General features: G+C 33.2%; 1 protein-coding gene across 4 annotated transcripts in view; it reads right to left on the reverse strand.

Moving 5' to 3' along the window:
* Positions 1-251: 251 nt before the first annotated feature.
* The window catches only part of SNX2 (sorting nexin 2), a 54,639-nt gene continuing 35,035 nt past the window's right edge, over positions 252-19,855 (reverse strand). The window contains exons 8-16 of one of the 4 annotated variants that reach the window (XM_057490314.1): positions 18,788-18,863; positions 17,711-17,824; positions 17,365-17,458; positions 15,845-16,050; positions 10,233-10,376; positions 8,938-9,022; positions 8,752-8,819; positions 7,500-7,557; positions 252-3,000 (exon numbers count right to left, since the gene is read on the reverse strand). In XM_057490314.1, coding sequence (XP_057346297.1) covers positions 7,507-7,557; positions 8,752-8,819; positions 8,938-9,022; positions 10,233-10,376; positions 15,845-16,050; positions 17,365-17,458; positions 17,711-17,824; positions 18,788-18,863 — 838 coding nt within the window. In that variant the 3' untranslated portion in view covers positions 252-3,000; positions 7,500-7,506. Of the gene's footprint in view, positions 3,001-7,393; positions 7,558-8,751; positions 8,824-8,937; positions 9,023-10,232; positions 10,377-15,844; positions 16,051-17,364; positions 17,459-17,710; positions 17,825-18,787; positions 18,864-19,855 lie in introns of those variants that run through there. The other 3 variants (XM_036903150.2, XM_057490313.1, XM_057490315.1) reach the window with 3 other exon arrangements.

A 19,855-nucleotide genomic window follows, 5' to 3' on the forward strand; every position in this document is an offset into this window, starting at 1 on the left:
TTGTTCATTATACTTTAGAAGATTGGAGACTGTTGAGAATTAGGCTTGGGGTTGATTAATGATTGTGCATTGAGTCCCCTATACAGAATTTTATTGTTGTTAACAACCATTTGATCAATAAATATAAGATATGCCCTCTCAAAAAATAAATAAATAAATAAAAAATAAATTCGAGGAATCCACAGCAATAATTCTAATCACACTACTCAAGAGCCCGAGGCAAGTATTTGCTTTATTGGAGCTATTTTTAAGTGTCAATACACTAAAAGTCAATATCATTTCTGAAACTTAGGTTTCCTTCTTTCACTACTTTCTCTCCTAGTCCCTTATTTCCAGAAAATCTATTCTTTCACCTTTTCACATCTACATCCCCCAATTTGTGCCTGTCACCTCTCTAGCTTTATTTTATCTCTACTCCTTAAAATTTTTATTTCAAGTCCCTTTCCTCTTGACTTTCTCTCACATCCACCAACAATCCCTGATCCTGAAAGAGTCCAACAATGTTGTAGGTCCTGCTGAACAAACAGAAGCTTTCCTTGGATTGCTTCATTGTAAATTCATGATTTCCAAACTCACTTGAAAGCTACTAGTCATCAATACTCCTCTTACTCATCATCTCTGTTGTTTTCTAAAGACGGTGTAACTCCGGGGAGAGGAAATCCCAGAGCAAAATACGTAGCTGAAACCGAAATCAGTCAAAGGGAGAAACAAAGTTTAACACCCGTTTATTGCTTACAAACTGTGGTCCAGGGGCCATCTCTCCGCTCCGGCACAAGCAAGCCAAACCTTCTCCCAACCTCTCAGGTTCAGGTAAACCCTAGGTCGCCCAGGAAATTACCCACTGATATGGAGATGGACTCTCTCTCTCTCCACCCCTTAGGAACCCCTGTTTATATGGAGATGCACTAAAGCCAGGCGAGAGATTCTGGAGTATTAACAGTTTTACGCACAGATGGACATTCTTCTTTGGCCTTGTCTTCTCTGGCCTCCAGTCTTCTCTGGCTTTCTTGCTAACCTCACTCCCTGATGATGGCTTAATTTCCTGTTTCACCAGCAAAATAAAAGTGTTCCTGCTTTATTTCCAAGTACACCCCTCCCCCCTTCCTTTTTGTTCAGAGGAACAACCCTACTTCTTTCTGTGAGGCTCTTTCCTTCTACCTGACTTAGTCACTTCCATTCATCCCTTAGATACTAGTTTTACCCATTGTAAAACTAATTTTGTCCACAACAGGCTCATCTCGTTCTCTTTGTTCTCTGAGAATGACTTCATTAATACTCATGGTTTTAAGGCATGGAGCATTTTTGCATTTCTGAGTTGATGATGCAGTAATCTCATCTGGCTTCTGTTTTCATACATTTTCATGTTGGCTGTCCAAAGGCACTTTAAAAACAACAGGCCCCTATGCATTTCACCTTCCTTCCAGCCTACACGTACTATGTCAATCAAAGCGACAGTATTCTGTCAACAAAGCCAGAAACCTGGGCATCACCCCCAACAACTGCCTTGTCCTTTTCTGACACCCAAACCATTGCTTCCGTGCCTGACACGTAGTAGAGACTGCGCAGCGGCTTACTCAATGAATGAATGAATGAAAGTTGCCTGTTTATTTCCATTTTCCTAAGCTATCTCCTTTTCTACTTCCACTGCAGTGGCCAGACCCTCACCATCACTGGGCTGGATGACTGCTGCTCCATTGTCATCACGATCTTTTTTTCCTGCATTACTACTTCCCTTAGCACACATTTAGGGTTATGTGTTTGAGTGTGGAAATAAACTACTCTTTTCTAAGCAATTGCCACATTACCCTATCACCCTTCTTTTCCACTGTTCCCAGGCTTCTTTAAAGGTCTGTAGCTCATTTCCTGACAAGACTCATTTAACTGGAGTATCTTTTTAGTGGGAGTAGTTCTAAACTTCTGTCACTGATTTTGACTACTCATTTTCCCCCTTCACCTCTGATCCTCAGCTCCAGGACTCCAAGAGATTTCAGGAGCAGACTGTTCTGCAAAGGGAACCTTCCCAGTAAGCCCATTCAGACCCTTTTCAAGCATACACCCATTATTTTGAAGAAGCCCTAAACACTAGTGACACAATCAAAATGCAGGTACTTTGTTTAGACTGACTGAGGTATAATTCAGGAAACAATGGATGCTTAGTTGCTGAAAAATTCATATAAATTGCTGAAAATTAGGCACTTGCTGAAAAATTCATATAAATTACCTTAATCCCCTTAAGAAGGACCTAAATAGGTACTATGATTACTTTCCAGTTTACAGATAAGGAAACTACAGTTTAGAGAAAAATAAGTGGGCTCAAAGTCAATGGTGTAGATTGAGCCAGAGTTCAAACTGGCAGGCTATGTGCATTACCATGTTCCCAGTCACTCCTTCACTCTGTTGGCCGTGCCACAGCAGACTCTACAAGAAATAACAAGGGCAGTCATTCCTCAAGATGCAAACAGCCTGGGCAAAGCAGTAGGACCAGACAATTATAATGCAAGGTAGATACTACAGTTGAAAGGTGCAAAGTGTTACTAGAGTCCTCCTGAGAGATGAGAGAGCTTCCTTGCCTCCTTCCTTAGGAGACTAAGGATATATGGAAGATGTGGACTTTTGGCTTTCAAGTTTAATAAATGGATACTATTCAAACAATTGCTAATAACAGGGAAAAAGGAACTCAGACAAAGGAACCTCAACAATCCCAATGACCAGAAGAGAGACAGCATGCTCAAAAGACAGGGACATCATGTGATTAGAGCAAAAGCTGGGTGAAGGTAAGGGGTGAGATCAAGGCAGGAAAAGTAGTTTGAGACCAGATTCTGGATAATTTGGACATTATCTGTAGTCCGTAGGTAGTCTACCAATAATTTCTGTGCATAGAACTGTGATGAGTTCTTTTCTTGTTTTAGCAGCCAGTTGTAGGCTGGCAGAGACTGGAAGAACGTGTATCCCACAGGAAACTTAAAGACAGTTCTGGTCCATGATCACAAGATCTTGACCCTAGGAGAGAAACAACAGAAATGAGAGGAGAACAGATTTCAGATAAAGAAATCAACTTAAGTTGGTCTTGGCAACACAATACCTAAACAGTGTAACTGTAAACATGAGCATTTTGCATTGTATCTGTTATAAGAGGCTGGGAAACATTGTTAACTGAAATTTAGAAAGCAAGTTTGGTTGAAGAGCCTACTGTCATGCATGGACACACACATTTATGTACACATACAACTCCACACACGTTTCCACATATATAGTGAAAACACCTGAAATAAAGATCTAGGAAATAAAATACAGGTTAAAATCAAGATAACTCAAGCCTTGACTATGGAAGCAGCAAGAAGTCAATTTATTGTTTAGTTTTGTTAAATTTTGTCTGACTTCAGTATTTATTAAAGTTACATATGTATAAACTTAAAATAGAACTTTTTCCCCCTTAAAGTACTCCCCTAAAGCAATTTATCCCAAAACTGACCTTAATAAAAAAAGTTTGCTGTGTATTAACAGGTGGGCAGCTTCATCTTAATTGGATTTAATTACAGCTTCCACTGACCCAGTTAAGTACTTAAAATTATTGTCTTTAGAAAATTGAAAAGTATGTGATAAGAAAGATGAGCATTAATTTCATTGCAATAAAATATTAGACAGCAAGCCACAACTTTCCTGTTTTGTACAATCTTCTATTGTTAGTCACTTCTGAAGTAAGTTTGAAGAAATAAATTTCTGTATCCCAAAGGACTTCCTAGAATTCTGTTAATGAGTAGAACAGGAACCTTGAAAAGCTATTACATATTTTCATGGAGGAATGTTCACACATGGTTAACACACAGATAGAAATCCGGATCTGCTTATCCGTCAAGTGAGAAAGTTGTACTAAACAGTCTCTAAGTTTTCTTCTCGCAATACAAACTACCATTTATTCATAGTAGATACCCAGTACCCATTTCTCACAAAGCACTATTACTACAAAGTCTTACATCTGAATTGTACCTGTTCTTTGAGAACACCTACTAGTCCCTTTTATGTAGCTTTGGATTCTTCACTGAATTTAAGATGATAAATAACCAACTAGCTGTTGAACTTACGCTCCATCTCCATAGGCATTGCCTAAACCTGTGCTGTCCAATATGGCCACTAGCCACGTGACAAACGATCATTTAGAACACGGCTAAGTCTGAGTGGAAATGTGATGAGAGAATTAAATACACAATGGATATCAAAGACTTGAAAACAGAACATAAAGCACATACATAACTTTTAATATGTTGGGTTACACATTAAAATAGTATTTTGGAGCTACTTGGTTAAATATTAATTTTACCCATTTTATTCTTCAGAATCTGGCTATAGAAGATTAAAAATCATGTGTGACTCACATTTTCTATTGGTTTCAACTCTAAGGACTTCGTCTACAGATTACCTGTCCTCATGGCTTGGATTACAAAGATTACTTACATCTCTTACAATTCCCCTCTTCTTGCTATTTCTGTCTGGCCAACCATCTCCCTTCATTACTCGATACTATATCCTTCACTATGAGGGTTAGAAATAGTATTTGATTATGGATTTTGGATAAGGAAGGGGATGGTGATTCTCTTTTATTTCAATACTTCAAAACAGTACTATGTCACGCACAGAGATACCGTAACATAAACATTTACTGACTTGTGAATATAAGGAAATGCCTCCAAAGTGCCCAGCCAGTGACTGGACTTCCTTTTACAGATGTTACCTTCCCTCCTCACTACCAGCATTCCCCATTTGTTTAAAACAGGATGTCTTTTCCTCAGCCTACCTGTACTTACTGTCTCCCTGACTCCTCAGTCACATGACTACCCATGTAGGGAGCCACAAGAAAAGTAGCCATATAACTAATTATGTTTTATTAAGATAGAAAAATGTAAATCTTCATAATTCCCTTAGACGTCAAAGAAGCATTTTTTAAAGGTATATAATCATCCTTCTCATCTGATGTCCGCCCTTTAAAGACCTACCTGATTTTAAGGGGTCTATTTTGTATTTAAAAACCACTTATCAAAATAATTTGTACAAAGAATGTGTAAAACTTTACTAGGTCTGGACAATAAAAGTTTAAATAACAACAAAGAAACAGGAGTATTTTGAGGTTAGTATAAACATATGTATGTATAAAGCAAGGTGAATAGTTGAAAACAGCCCAGGACAAGGTGAATAGTTGAAAACAGCCCATCAAATAAAACCTAGCCTTTAATGTTTTAGAAAATTATGTTTTTACATACATTTTTCTCTAGCCTCATTTTACTTTACTAATGGAAGGTGGTTTTGATTAGAATTTGATTTTCTAATAGAATAATATTGATATTGAAGTTTGATGTTTTTAAACAAAATATTTTATAGAGGCACTTCAGGAATCAGTTTTATATCCTTGTTTTAGAGATGAGATTTAAGTGACACGCCCGAAGTCACACAGCCACCACGACAGCAGACTGAACAGATGGATGTTCACTCAAGTTCAGCTTGTTCCACTGTGCTATGCTGGCTTCGTCCTTCAACTTTTATCTGGTTTAAGAAAAAAAGATTTAAATGTGGACTTAACGACTGAAAGATTCTGTTATCAGCACTCTCAGTGCTCCCGTTTTCCTATTTATTTGGAATGAAACTGTTTTAGTAATATGGATGGGAAATGTGAAGATCGATGGGCAGTGCTGAAGATCTAAAGTCTTGTTACAATGCTGGTAGGCATCAGAGGCTCATACAATTTACTTGCAATTTCCAGCGGACTCCTTATCTTCTAGTAAAGGCTGTTAAGGGAATGAAGTCTGGGCTGTTTCTCTCTTCAGCTTGATCAATACTGGAAATATCTTATTTTAAAAAACTGAATGTTCTCATAATGTACCACAGTAGAACGGAAGATTTTGGCTTGAATAGTTAAGTTATTATCCTCTGTGTAAACTGTATCTTTGGAAGTAGTGTAACTGGATATACTAGGAAAATGTCACTGTAGTGTAACCATTCCTAGCAAGCCTATTATTCTGCTCAGTATTAATGTGACAAAGATAGCAACTGATATATTTTACTATGACTTACTCATTTACCAAAAGTATCTAAGTTATCTCCCACTGAAGCAACAACAGAAGTTTGTACTATTTCCACTGTCTTCTTAAGAAATGTTATTTTGTATCTTCCAGGATCTTTTTCCAGTTTAATTCATCAAATCTTTATTATTAACCTATTATGTATCAGGGCCTCTTCTAGGTTCTAGAAGTGTAAATACGATTAATACCTACAGTAGCCTTTTAACACTTCAAGTACGGTAAGTGGAAGTCAACGTATCAGGGATACTCAGACATTAAGGGTATCCAGTAGGTAGCTAGACTCAGCCACACACGCCGCATCTGACTCCTCCTGCAGGGAGATGCAGTTGTTAGGCTGAAGAAGACCAGCACCTTTAAGAATGTGTTTATCAGAAGAACTCTGATGCCAGTCACAACTTGAACTTTCATCAGCATTAAGGATTAAATAATAGTCATCTAAACAGGATACAGAATAGGTAAGAACGTTGCCAGAGACAAATTCCATTTTACTTCAAATTTGCTTTGTGCTATCCCTGGTGATTAAATCATGGGGTGTTTCAGCATGGCATCATTCTTTGTCAATTATGACTACAGGTGATCTTCTTTAAGTTTAAACAAAAATAAGAAAAGCCAAGGAATAAATTCAATATATACAAAGCCTTGGATTTTGAAAATAATAGAAGATGATCAAAATGCACAGAACTTCTAATAGAAGCACATAAATACATTTTTTCTTAATTCTTAAACTGGGCCCTTATAATAAGGATGGATGAAAACAATTAATTATTTTCTCCTTTACTCATGACAAGAACATTCCCCAGAGTTGAATCAAGAGATAAATGTTCTTTGGTTTATGATTTCATAAAAACTTGAGCTTCATTTAGTCATATTATGATGAAAGAAAGCTTTTTCTGTCAATTACAAAAACTACTAATCATAGCATCATCATCTCTATATATCTAGAGGAAAACGTTTTTGCTATTAAAAATGTCTGCAGAAGATTCTTAAAATGTTTACATACCCAAATAATTTGTTACTAATATTTCATAAGGAATATCATTTTATTACTGTAATCACAAAATCATAATTTCTGTACAGGAATGTATAAGTGAACATTAATCAATGCATTGATAAGTCACCTCATAAAGAGGATGAACACACTACAGAACATACTGTAAAGAAAAAAATATTGTAAAATTTTCCAGCCTTGCAATGCACTTTTTAGTGCAAGTATTTAAGACACAATAGTGTTCAATTCAGCAAAGTACTGCAGAATGTCATGCCACAGTCCACTTAATTCAGAGTGTCAGGACATGCAGCTTGTAATAAAATATAACCACATGTAATTCATAAAATATATAGTTGTTTATTTAGATGGTTTTAAATGATTTCACTGTGGAATTCAGCATAACTGGAACAAACATCCAAGATCTTCTTAACGGGAATCACCTTCGTGCTAGGCAATGGCTTTGGCTTCAGGTAGGAATGCCTCCCAGTATTTTATCAGCTGTGGGTGACAATAAAAGTAAAAGGTATTCTCATTACATTTGTGCCATCTATAGGCATATATTCTGTAAAACGTTTTTAAAAATCTATAGAAATAGCTAACAATGCTTAACATTTACTAAAGTCTGGTTCCTAAAGGGATCATTTAAATTCCCTTACCTAAAGTCTGTCAAAATGATTCATGTATCAATTATTTAAAATATTAATTATTCCTGGCTAATTTCAGTTTTTGATGTAAGCAATTTTAAGAATACCTAAGAATTAAAAATTTTTTTTGCAAAATTATATAAAAATAGAGATTGTTAGTGTAAATTAAATAAGATTGCCTTAATAATAAAACTGCAATGAACTTCTCTAATCAAGTTATATTACAGTTATCTAATTCAGAAGATATTCACATTTTATGTTATTTTTAGCCAAAAAGAAAGAAAAAAGGAAGAAGAAAAGGAAATATTGGGCAAGAAAGGAGAAAGAAACTGGAGAGAATTAGCTACTAGTCTTTCTTAGTCCAGAGAATGAGATTTAAGTATACAGTTATATTTAAAACAATTCCTTTAAAAACAAGCTCATCTAACTTATTTTCATATTTTAAAACTCTGACTTTATGAACTATTTAAAAACTAAATATAATTTGAAGATAAAGTATCATCAACCAATTGAAAATAATAATTTATCGTGATATATAGGCAAGTTTCTAACCCACAAATTTTAAAACTGGAGGAAGACATCTTCCAAGACATTTAATAATTTGATGTACTACCCACATAAAACAAAAATAAAAATAATACAACCCACCCCCAAAACCTTTAAAATGTAGTTTTCAGTTTAAGTACTACTATTATAGACAAGAAGAACTTGTAGGAATGTCCTCTAAAGGGTATGATCAATAGAGAAACAAAACTAGGAAGACAGGGAGGAAAACATGTGCAGCATGTTTCTTCAGCCTAAAATGGGAAAAAGTGTATCTTGCCTAGTGCTCAGGAGTAGAGGCAAAAAGGCCCTGAGTGTCCTTTTTTTCCCAAATTCTTTAGCATTTTTTCATTTGCTGGCATTGGTTTTTTCTATTGCATTTCTCATGCCTCCTTAAGTTTAAAAGCTCTTATCAATGATTATCATTTTCAAAATGAAAAAGTATACCAAAGATAAATTACAGCATCTGTAGGTTATAAGTAAGTTACGGAAAAAATGAGCTTACCTGTTGTTGTGTTTGTACTAGTGATTCTAAGTACTTGATAATAACAGTTTTAAAATCTTTCACCCGTTCTTTCTGTTTAGTACAAATACAGGAAAAAAGTTCATTAGTAAAAAATTAAATTTGTTTTACCACAAAACTGCAACAAAATGTGACCATGTTGGTAAGAAAAGTGTAAAATTATTATACTTGCCTCAAATCTTCCCACTTCTTTTCGAATTGTTTTAGAGATCTGTTCAAAATCTCTTTCTCCTTGTTGCACTTTTGCCTCCCACTAAAATAAAAAAATATGAACAAATTTTTAATTCTTGTCTGGGAAAAAAAATCACAGAACTAGCTATCATGACCACTCAATTTAATGGACTGCCCTGAATGAAAACTCTGAGAAAGGTCAACATTGGCAAAGCCCAATTTAACACCATTCAAACTGGTATCTAACTTTCCAGTAGTATAAATGCCTATCAGCTTAATTTTCACTAATATTTCACTGTCAGACTCACTCAAGATTAGGATATTCTGGTACTTAATGAACTATAATCTCCATAGCTTAATTAAATATAACTAAGAGGAAAAGATTTTCAGCAAAAAAATTACTATCAAATAATGTAAAGTATCATTTTCTCATTTCTTTTATCATTTATTTTCAACTGTATCAACAATGTTCTGCTAATTTCATGTATACATGTTCATCACAATTTATATGCCTACAGAAATACTTTAAATGAGGACATTTATGACAAACACTTAAAAAACATTTCTGTAGTGGTAAAATATCCAACTTTAAAAAAAAAACATGTGGAATTACCATCTACTGGAGACCTATCAGTAAATATTAAATTTAGTACAGAAACAACAAAACGTTGTGATTAGTGGCCAATGGAACAAGCTAAAATAAAGTAACTGAAGACTTGAGCAATGAAATGATATTTTCCCACTATGTAACTAAAGCACTGGTACATACTCTTCAAAGAGCAGGTACATTTACTTTTAGTAATATAAAGGTTGTCCTACCTCTTCAATTTCCTTATTGAAGCATGGCAAAAAAAGTGTATAAATTATAATAAACTTATATAAATTTACTAAATACCATATATAATACATATATATGGGGGATAATGTAGCCTAGACAGCTAAATGTGGGATAAGAATATCTCTAAAACTGTTTTTAGACACAAAGTAAGAAATTATCTGATATCAAATTAACCACTTCAAAAGAAATGTATAATTATTATTTAAAGGTTAATTTAAATCTTTCCTTTGTATGCTTCTTTATCCATTTCATATTCATGTGGAATTAACAAAGGGCTCTGGAGACTTGAATAACAATCAAAATGTTAAAGCAATTCTAGCACAGTTCATAAAATTATGGAAAAATAGCTAAGTGTTGAATGGTTTGGAAAAAAATTTATGAAAAATTATGCATATATGAATGACTCATGGAAAATTTGATTAAATAGATAAATAAAGCATTTTGAATTAATCACCTCTCTGATTTCATTTTTAGCTTGCTGTATTTTATCTGGTTTGTTAGCAACCATCATTTTTGCCTCAATTTCACGTTTTTTGAGCAAAGTAATTTGAGCATCTTCCCATTTTTGCCAGCACTTCATTCGATGGTCAAACACACCCTATAAGTGAATGACATAATGCTATTAAGTGAGAGTTTACACTGAAACACTTTCATAATACTAGAAGCGCTGTAACACCAAAAACAGTAAAACCAAATATTTAAATTGTATTCTAATATGCTGATACTGAAAATAAATTTCCATATTCACTTGCTTAAAAACAGAAAAACTGTGTGACTAGATGAAATATAAGAGTTCTGAATAATAATTAACAAAATATATACAATATCCATTTTGTTAGCCTTTGAGGTTTTAAATGTGGATTATACTAACATTTCTAACAGAGTTTTATTCTTGAAGAAATATTTAATAGGAAAATGGTGTCATATCTACACTGTAAATTTTTCTATTAAACAGTATCAGAAGCAGATTTAAGTTTTGGTAGTAGATAGAAATTGAAAAATAAAAATGAGAAAAATCCATTACAGGAAGTAGTTAAGTAAAAATGTGGTGGAAGACAATAACAAAGGCAAAGAAGTTAAAAATAAAGGTATAACAAAACAAAACAGAAAAAGATAGTCCTACACAAGATGAAAAAGGCAAGGGAATAGATGTATCTGGTATACAGAAATGAAGACAGAGACAAAAAAACCGTAACAGAAAAGTCAACCAAGTCCACTGGTTCTTTCAAGGGGTCTGGCAGAGCAAATGGAGGAATGAAATGAAGTGGGAACATAAGAGGATAATTATAAATCTCATGAAAAAACTGATGGATAGGATGGGAGAATACAACAGTAATAACCCCTTTTCTAGCTTGATGTTGGGGACATGTGCATTTTATTTTAGTATTTACTAATTGAACAAATGAAGCAAGCATTAACAAACTGGGTGAGCCTGAAAGCAGTAAACCAGAGTTATTTTCACTTATTCCAAGCAAACAGCTTTTTGGATTAAGAAACAGTAAATAAATACATGTTCTTACAGGGACCTGCTGAAAAGGAAAGTATATAGCTAGTGTATTTTAAAAATGTAGGCTTTGGAAGAAATTGAATTTGGATTCAAATATGGTTGACCCTTCAACAAGACAGGTTTGAACTGTGCAGGCCCACATATGCGGATTTTTTTCAATTAAGTATATTGGAAAATTTTTTTCAAATTTGTGACAATTCGAAAAAACATTTTCTTTTCTCTGGCTTACTTTAAGAATACAGTATGTAATACATGTAACATACAAAATGTGTTAATCACCTGTTTATTATTGGTAAGTCAAGTTATAGGTGAATTTTCAACTGTGCAAGATGTGGGTTGGGTGCCCCTAAGCTCTGTGTTGTTCAAGAGTCAACTGTACCAGCTTTGTCAGTGTATGATCTTAGGCAAATTCATTAAATTTTCTATAAGCCATAGCTCTCCCAAATACAAGAGAGGGAAAATGAGATTTGTATTTGTGGCCTAGAAATAAAAAAAAGTATGTAGCACAGAGACTTACTTAACCTTGTGGATATTTAATAATTAGTATGCACTCTTATGGATTAATTCTAAATAACACATATAAATGTGTTAACTCTAGATTTCTACTACAAGTGTAAATAACTTAGTAATATAAAAAAAAAACCATGATTGAACTGCATTTACATCATATATCATATTTCAAAAATGTGAGCAGTAACATTGAAAACTTCAGAAAACCAGATTCTGGGTAGATTAGTAAGTCAAACATCCTATCTCTAAGTACCTAAATCCACTTTGCAGATTTGTTATCTAATTTCTCTTCTAACATTAGGAAGTGAATCTTACTGCCCCCTTTATCTGCTTTTATTGTATTTAAAAGACATTTTCCTTAAAACAGTTCTTAGTAAGAATTTCCTTTAGCCAAATTAATTTCAGCAAAAATCACAAAAGTAATGCATATAACACAAAGAGATTCAGAAAAAGTTACTATCATTTAAAACAAACAATCCTGGCTGCTTACCTCGTACATATTCACAAAACCAAAAAGAAATTTAAGATTTCAGGCCTACTCTGTCTTTAGGGAAATAGAACCATATCTGCTCTTCATTTATAAATTTAGCTGTTCAATAGCAATTTACTTACTTAAAATATGTATCAATATAGGGCAAAAGCTAACCAAAACTTCTTTTAATTTCAATACTTGCTTAAGTTCTTAATATATATCAACTGGTTTTTTTCAATGATATACTAATTTAAGCTAATTCACAAATGTCCACCTGTAGATCAATGGATAAAAATGATGTGGTACATAAATACAATGGAATATCACATAGCCATAAAAAAGGATGAAATCTTGTCATTTTTAACAACACAGATGGACCTAGAGTGTATTATACTAAGTGTTATACATCAAGACAGAAAAGACAAATACCATATGCTTTCACTTATATATGGAACCTAAAAAAACAAACAAGAACAAACTGAAACAGACTCATAAACAGAGAGAGCAGATTAGTGGTTGCCACTGGTGAGGGGTGGGAAATGGGTGAAGGAGGGAAAATTAGTGAGAATGTTTGGTATCTTGATCTGGGTGAGGGTTATATGAATGTATATACATGTCAAAATGCATTGAACTGTACACTAAGATTTGTGCATTTTTTTATATATACCTCAATATGAAAAATTTGGTCCTTGCCCAATTTATTATCTCATAATGTTCCAGAACCACTGACTGTTTATTGTAGTACAGATGTAGGAGCTATGCTAAAAGTAAGGCTACTAAAGTCTGGTTATTTCAGAAAAAAAATTTATCTGAATTCTCTAAGAATCAACTTCCTCTTCATTTGTTTTCTATCTGTTGTGAATAGAAAAAAAAAGAAAAAAAGAATCAGAAATATACTTGATCTAAGAATGTTACCTTAAAAATAATCAAATCATGACTTAATGTGTGCCTTTGAATGTTAAAATGCTAGCCCACTCAAGTGGCATGAACCTCTCTCCAAGAAAGATTTACATTGACATTCACGTTGGTCCTGCAACCCCCTACTAATACTAATTTATGGTACACATTTGTATACAAGCTGGTCTAGGTTAGACAAGACTGCCATTGTGAAGTGGTCTTCCTGGCCTACCAGGAAATCTGACACTGTAATTTTACTTTAATTAATACTATATTCTAATTTAGTGAATCTAAAAGTATGCCCCTCCCACCCCCACTTCCTTGAGTCCTGATAGAATGCTGATTAGTTACAGTCAAACAATGAAGCTTTCAAACTCCTTGGAGAACCCATCTACTGATTTTTTGTTTTTTTTAAAGATTATTTCATTTTATAAATTAGGTTCCCAGTAAGCATTCTTTTTTTTAGCCAAGGGATACCACATTTTATTTTCATTTCTCACTTTTTTTTTTTTTTTTGGAGAGGGCATCTCTCATATTTATTGATCAAATGGTTGTTAACAGTTAACAACAATAAAATTCTGTACAGGGGATTCAATGCACAATCATTAATCCACCCCAAGCCTAATTCTCATCAGTCTCCGATCTTCTGAGGCACAACGAATAAGTTCTTACATGGTGAACAAATTCTCCCTGTAAGCATTCTTTATGAAGAGCTTTAAGCACTAAAAACACTGAGAACTACTGCCTTTGACTGATTCCTGACCCTGCTCTAGTGGTTAACAGAAGGCCAGTACACAAGGTAACATGCAATACAGTTGCCACTTAATACGTTAGCTTCAGTATTAGCCAACGTGTGGAGTCCTGGATGCCAGAACCCATGCACTGTACAAAAGAGAAAAGCAGAAGGTTCCTGGATACAAGGCTAGGCCTAGGCAATATGGAATGGGTGAAATTTCTTTCTTTCTTTAGGGCTCTAATTTCTGATGTTCTTAGCTCCCCACTTTGACTCTACACTCTAATTTCCAAAGTACTCCTAGTTTCAAAATCATTAACAGGAAAGTATTCTCAATATGGTTAAAACAAAGGGCTAAGTAGTATTAAATAGATGTTAGAAATAAAGAGGCTAGAAAGCTGGGCAAAGAATAGTTCACAGAAAAAAAAGTAATACAAACAGCTTATCATCTGTAAAGATAGTTAAATTTATACTAAAAAATTAAAACTCATAAAAAACATAACTAGGTAGAAGAAAGAGCACATATGTTGATGGAAGTACAAAGTATAACCTCTTTAGACAGTAATATGGCAATATTTATTGAAATTTAAAATTCATATACCCTTTGGCCAAACAATTCTACCTTTAGGAATTTTACACCCAAAGAGTTATTATAAAAAAACTTAATATTTATGATTGCACTGGTTAAATAATTCAACCTACATCTATATACTATATGCTGGAATATTACACAGCCATTAAAAGGGATGTTAACATATCATATATGCTAATATAGAGACTTCTCCAAAATGGACTAGGCTGAAAAAGACAGGCAAAGAACAATTCATACAGTGTGCTCCTTTTTGAAGGGGAAAAAAGAGATGGAGGAAGGAAGGGAAAAGAGTTGAAAGGAGGCAGTGGGGAGGGGAAGCAGGTGACAGTGAAGGAAAGAGAGGGAGAAGGAGACAGTGAGAGACAGAAAGAGAAGAGAGTTTAGCTTCGCACACATGCATAGCTAATTCTATGAAGACACATAAGAATCTAACCAAGGAAGAGAGACTAGAGGTTTTAGGCAGAAGAGAAAATTTACTTTTTGGGGCTGTTAGAATTATTATGAGCATGTATTACTTTCTCATATACAAACAAGTTAGCTTAAAACAAAAAAACAACACCTAAACCAAAAATAAAGACCACAAAAATTGCCTGGCACCCTATTACATAATTTCTCAACTCCTTTGTGAGGTTGAGTTCCAGTACACCCACCCCATGATAACTAATGTTCATAATACTTCAAATATACCAAAGACCTTAAAGTACCTTCTGAAATGTAAGACAAATAAAATAACATTCAGTTCAGCTTAACTGAACATTTGAGGTATCTGTAGGATACTAATTTCCCTTAGTTAACTGGACTACTTTACCAAATATTCATCCTTAAACATTACTACTAGATAACACAATTAATGATCTAATCTAGTCCTATCTCACCTATAAATACAAGGTGACTATACATTTCATTACATACACAGAATGTTAGGTTACAGCTGAAATTCATGCTAAAGCCACTATCAAACATATTGATGCAATAATCAGCTCTAGTTTTGTCTGCTTCTTAATATAGCCTATTATTACAGTAACAGTCCACTGGGTAGTTTCAGTTCATGCTAGAATAAGCAAAGGCTGTCAGTTAGTTGCAAACTTGTATATGTAATATATAAGTAAATATGTATTGGTTTTCTTATTTATATTCCTTAGACCTCTTAAAGACATCAATTCTGTGCATTACACTGTCCAAATCATAGAGGAAGAAAACATTAAGCTATGAATAATCATGTTGAAGCCATTTCTTATGTGGTAGTACAGTATGGAATTTACACACTTAAACACATGCCTAAGGGGTAACCAAATTCTTATATGCAAACCACTTTAGTGTGAAGAATGTGAGGAAGACTACACAATGAGGCTTACTTTCACTGCAGCAATGAGACGAATGTAGTCACTAAGTAGTTCTGAAAACACATAAAAGTCAGCAAAAGCTTGTTCTTGATGTAACTGGTCTATCTTCTCCTCAACCTCGGCAAGCTGAGACAGAGCTCTAGATAAAGCAGTATGATCCTCAGAATTACCTAACATGGCAGCACTTTTAGCAAAGGCAGCTGTGTTAGCTGAAAGTTCTGAAATAATAAACATTCAATTTAGTATTCACAAGAAAGTTTTGAAATATTGCACTGACTTACTACTTTCTCACTAAATTTTATCTATTAACAAAATCCTCAAATAATATTTTTAAATAATTAACATAAAACAACCAACCAGTCATTAAAATACCTTGGACATAAATGCCAACTGCTCAGAGCTCCACTGAAAATTAAGAAGAAACACTGTCTATACTCCCAGGGGATGATCTATGTCAAATAATTTAATGTAATAATCTGCCTCTCCTGTCTATGCTGAAAAAGACATATTTTTAATATGGAAGGCATTTGGAACACTTAAAATTGATTTATACTCCATTCTTTACATTTATTTGACATTGAATATAATGTCTATAATTTTTAATGAGAGTATTATTTAGCCAGAAGGAAAATAAGGTAAAACTGTACAAATAATTCACATCTTATTCTTTTTGTGTGTGCAAAAATGCTTAGAAATATTCTAAATTTCTAAAAAATTATTTTTGAACATGATCTTTTTAGATACTTCAAACAAAGAAACATAGACATTTATAGGCTGGACACTGCCAAGAACTAACATACATTGCCTGGAAACTGCTTTGTTGCTTTCCATTATAGAAAGTTTTCTAAAAGAACCATAAAGCCCATGTATAAGAGATAATACAAAAGGCAAAAGATGTTATAAACTACTTTCAATAATAAACATGTAAATAGACTGCTGTAATTATTTTATTGAAATGTACTGCTGGTAATGGCACACAGTACTTAAAAAGTATTTTATAAAGTTGATTAAAAGCCTTACATTCTTTAAAAATGAAACAAAACCAAAATACCTCACCATGGAATTAAAAAATTACAACTCAAATTTTTTATGATTTTTTTAACAAAATATACCCCCAGATTTTTCAATATGATGGTTCAAAAATGAAGGAAATATTTCAGAGTTTTTGAGGAAATACAAGCACAAATGAAGTATCTTAAAGAAAAATTCCAAATATTAATTTTTGAATCTCATTTGTATTATAATCAGTTACTAAGACATTTTTATTCATTAAATTAGAAAAATATTTAAGTCAAATGAACAACATTTTCAATCCAAAATTCAAAATATAAGCTCAGAATTTTCCTACTTCTAAACTAGAAGTTGGATTAAACAAGAATTAAAAAATTTCAATAATAAAGTTGAAATAGAGAACATTCTCTTAAACTGTTTTCTCTCTTCTATAACTTCAGAATATACATTTTAATAAAAGTTAAACAAAATATTTGAATTAACTTATGCTGTTACACACATAAATAATAAGGCAAACAAACCTTTTCTATGGCAGACCAAGGCTTCAACACTGGCATGAAGTTTCCTAAGTTGCTGATCCAGATTTTCAAATTGCTGTTGCTTTTCTTCAAACCACTAAGAAAAAATGAAAAATGGAGCTAATTTAGCCAGAACAAACCACTGTAAATTAGGTTACCAATAGCAAGCTACTTTCCTTGCTTTAAAGCAACAAATTAACCATGTATAACCATGGTGGTCAACTGATGTGGCCGAGAACTAAACTCAATAAGCAAATTAATATCCTATTTTCTACTTGTACAGCTTTAAAATGCAATTGTTGGGCTCATTAATTCATCTCATTATTCAAGTCGAAAAATCAGCTCTTACTGCATCCGATTCATTCATCTTGATTGTCATTTTGTTGACAGCGTCGGCAGCCTTGTTCACCATCCTCAATATTCCTGCTCCACTCAGAGCCTGTGTATTAACTGCTCTAGGCAGCTGGAATTGAATGACAAATAAGGGCAAACAAACCGGTTAAAAGCCTGGAGGTTTAACTGGGCACAAAAGAGACTGCCCTCCCCACTCAAAAAAAAGAAAGAAAAAAGAAAAGAGAAAAAGGAGGTTGTTATTTTCCTCACTCTCGTGCATTTCGATAGTGAGATCTAATTTCTCAAATACACTACTTGTACAATCTCAAAGGGAAACTTTAAAAAATAGAGTTTCTATTTGCTTTTCTTCTGCAAGTTTACATTTAGATAGAACAACACTCTGTCAAAATATATTAAGAAATTGCCAAGCACTTTAACACTGGCCACCTGTTTGCTAGTAAAAATAAACTCGTTTATAAGACTTAAGAAAGTCTTGAGAAAAATCTCCATATTTTTAGTTAGGACTGTGTGATTTTCAATTTTTTTAAATTCTGGGATTCAAGTAAATTTTTTTAAAATCTCAAATGGTACCAATAAGAACTCCGTGTTTTTAAGAGCCAAAATATGTCAAACATCTCAAATACAACGAGCAGCACGGTTGTAATTTAAACTCTTTCAAGTTACAAATCTGCATTTCACAAGCTTAATAAGAATATTAGAATGCAGACATACAAACCCATTCAACTATCTCTAAAATGAGATCTTTGAAATAAATTTACTTCAACATGATGCCTAAGCAACAAATGAGGGCATTCAGAATTAGGCTATTTATAAAACATGTTTTAAACTGATGGCAAATTTTCAAGAAAGGGACTGATCATCCTACAGTTACCAATGCAAAAAAGATATTTTGTTAGTAATTTAGTTTAGTAATTAAAGTTAATTAAAGCACTAGGCAAAAAATGGTTATTGCTTTATGCCATCTATTAATCCAATTTTTACTGAACATCTACTCTTATATAAATTATTAGACTGACAAACATAAAAAATGAGAACATGTATGCGATGCAAAAATTTAAAGTAGAAATAATACCTCTGAACTTTCCAAGAACTGCCTTAAGTCAGGATCCTGTAGTAAAGTTGGATGCTTTACTGTTCTTTGAAGATACCTAGATTTAAGAATAAAATTGCTCTTTATCAGTAGCATCTTATTTTAAATCTTATTTCAACAAAATAATAATAATAATAATAATAATTTAAAAACCTAGGTAAAAAGAAGTCCTTAGTCTGACTCCTATCATGTAAGTCTGCCTTCACTCTAATTACTTAGAATCTTCAATGGTTTCAAAGTAAAAGCAATTTAATGATGAAAAAGCCTTTTGTTCATCTTCGGAAAGTTCACAATTATGTAAAAAGAGACATGGCAGGGAATGGGTGTGGTTGTGGGGAGGGGTTACATAAGTTACCAAATTTCTCAGTTCAAAGTGTTAGGGCTGTAAAAGTGTGTACGAGTTTGTCAAATAATTTTATCTGTGGAAGAGTCAATATTTTCCCAGTAATTACTCCAGAACCGTAAGAAACATCACTATTTACTCCAATATCTTTTTTATTGCTTTTATCACCAAAATGGAGAAGAATCTATCATTCTTTTTTCCTTATCAGATTTAAATTATCAAATCAGTTTTGGTTCTTATTTGATAAGGACTAAATTTTCTTCACTATTTGGATTTTTAAAGTTTTGCTGTCTTTAATGTCTTCCTATGTGGTACCCACAAAATACAAATAAGAAGTAAAGAGAAACACCATTATTAGATCACTATAAGCCCAACTGTAGTCATTTTCTCCCACTAAAAAAGCTCACATTTCTGCATTCATAATAAATTACCAATCATTCTTTCACAAAAAGAAAAAAATAATTTTTGATTACTTAACTAATCCAATTTTAAATCACTTCCCCAGATTAATGATCACATGTAATAATATTTCAATTATAGTATTTCACCTCATAGTTAAAACATCTTTATTCTATTTCTGCAGAATAATTTCTGCAGTAGTCAATTTCTTCTATCTCTCTACAAGACTATAAAATTTATTAAAAAATGTGATCACCTTCTCTTAAGTCAAATTCTATATAAGGTTAAAATGACTATTTTACTTTCGC

The sequence above is a fragment of the Manis pentadactyla genome, chromosome 13 (assembly GCF_030020395.1).
Source record: "Manis pentadactyla isolate mManPen7 chromosome 13, mManPen7.hap1, whole genome shotgun sequence".
NCBI lineage: Eukaryota > Metazoa > Chordata > Mammalia > Pholidota > Manidae > Manis > Manis pentadactyla.